The sequence below is a fragment of the Trachymyrmex septentrionalis genome, unplaced genomic scaffold (assembly GCF_001594115.1).
Source record: "Trachymyrmex septentrionalis isolate Tsep2-gDNA-1 unplaced genomic scaffold, Tsep1.0 scaffold20, whole genome shotgun sequence".
In the NCBI taxonomy this organism is placed as follows: domain Eukaryota; kingdom Metazoa; phylum Arthropoda; class Insecta; order Hymenoptera; family Formicidae; genus Trachymyrmex; species Trachymyrmex septentrionalis.
In genome coordinates, this window is record NW_017305180.1 from 7496075 (window position 1) to 7498024 (window position 1950).

At 36.1% G+C, this 1950-nt stretch overlaps 1 protein-coding gene across 9 annotated transcripts in view; it reads left to right on the forward strand.

Annotated features, from left to right (window-relative positions):
- The window catches only part of LOC108747664 (disks large homolog 4), a 333352-nt gene that overhangs the window by 257813 nt on the left and 73589 nt on the right, over window positions 1-1950 (forward strand). For all 9 annotated transcript variants that reach the window (XM_018485269.1, XM_018485270.1, XM_018485272.1 and 6 more), the window contains one exon: window positions 231-369. In XM_018485269.1, the coding sequence (XP_018340771.1) occupies window positions 231-369 (139 nt within the window). The remainder of the gene's footprint in view (window positions 1-230; window positions 370-1950) is intronic.

The window sequence follows — 1950 nt, forward strand, 5'->3', positions numbered from 1 at the left end:
TATATATATATATATATATATATATATACATAATTAATTAATAATAAAAATAAATCTTTATGAAAATAAAGACGAGCATGTATCAGCGAATGTTTATTTGTACTATCGAATAGATTTAATATCCGTTACATACAATGAAATAACATCAGAAATAGAAAACATTGGAAGGATTTGTTGATGATTTTTCATACACGTATAATAACAGACGTCTCTAATTTTTTGTTCAATAGGTAAGCAAAACGGCTCCGTGTCCGCGATAGAAAACAACACCGCGGCTCTACCATACTCGCAGGAATCACGCCACGCGTCATCTCTTGCTCTGCACGGTACCGGGACACCACGGGCAGTTTCCCAGGAGGATGTGTCACGGTGAGTCCTCTCTCTTTTTACTATTTTTTAGAAACTGCACGCGAGTCGGCCGCTTCTGGCCAACATCTTGCAGTCCTTTTACGAAGATTGCGGTACGCCATATCCGCCACCGATCCTCTCTCGCGAACATAAAACAGGTCTCGTTCGCTGGTCACGTCCGATACTTTCGGGATGCACCGACCGCTCTCTCGCCCTCTCTCACAATCCGTTCGCTCGTACGTGATTTAATTTAATGCCGCGTTGCGCGTTACATGACCAGCTCGTTTTATATTACTGTACTGTTTTCTCGATAATAACGCGAGTTTGCAAACTCAAAAACGTAAACGCGCCGTTGAAATAGATTATTTGTTCGCGTTCTTGTTGTCGATTTATTGAACTGACCCGTCGACCAATCGTGCAAAACGCGATACTAATTTCAAAAGTAAACCGAGTGAAATGGATAAACTGTATCGGATGGGTGTTTCCGAGGGGTCGATGAGCAACGCGAACCCGATGGAGGGTAAAGAGCTTGCGGTAGAACCGGTGCGCACAAGCTAATTGCCGATGGATTAAGGGCTTATCGAATTGGCCCGACTATACCATGGAAGTGGGATTGGTCCGGACACATTATGTACCTCCGCTGGAGGCTTACTCACGCCAGTTCGGTTCCTCCTATTGACCTGTCCGTTCGTTGTTAACCCCTTTCGAATGCTACTGCGAGACTCCAATATCGCCGTGTTCCCGGGACTCTCCAGGTTAAGGTCATCACCGAACATCGCGCGAACGGAATAGAAGATCAAATAAAGGGAATGAACTTAGACTGATGTCAAATTATCTCTTGAAATCTTTCAATCGACTTTGATGAATCTTAGTCATTTCATCGTTCTTAAATTTATCTTTTTATATCGCTTTGCTTTAATGATATGTTTCACGACAGATTTAATTAATAGATAGTTGTAGAGAGTGATTAATTAACAAGATCTATTTATTCGATTTTAATTTAAAAGCAAAATGGTAAAAGCTAGTGAAATTATATTCTATTTTTATCATTAATCTTCTTAATCCTCTAGAGATGATGTCTTTTCTTGTGTCTCTCGTTAAAAAGAAATTTTTTTATTAATTTTTCTTATATTGTAATTATCTTATAAGTGAAGAATCTATCGATACATATTTCACGTATATCGACGTATAACGTTTTGACGTTAATGACTAAAAGTATACTATATTTCACTATTTAATGCTGCATATATTTTCATTTTCAGTTCTTAAGTGTAACTAATCTGTATAGAATTTATCCCGAATTTAATTTTAAACTGAACGTTGCAATTATGCAACATTCATTCGTATAGAGGATTAAAAACAAATTATTTTGTGATGTAATACTGAGACTATTTTCTCTATAAAAATATGAAACAAGTAAGTACCTCTAATTTGTAAGCAGTTATAGCAGTCGTAATTAAAAATTGTTTACAAAGTAAACTTTAGGAATAGATTAGGACAAATCCAAATTGCATCAAAAATTTCTTTTTAAAAGAAAAAATTTCTTTTTACGATAATGGAATATTTTTTATAAAAGTTATATAGAATATTCTATTATTATAT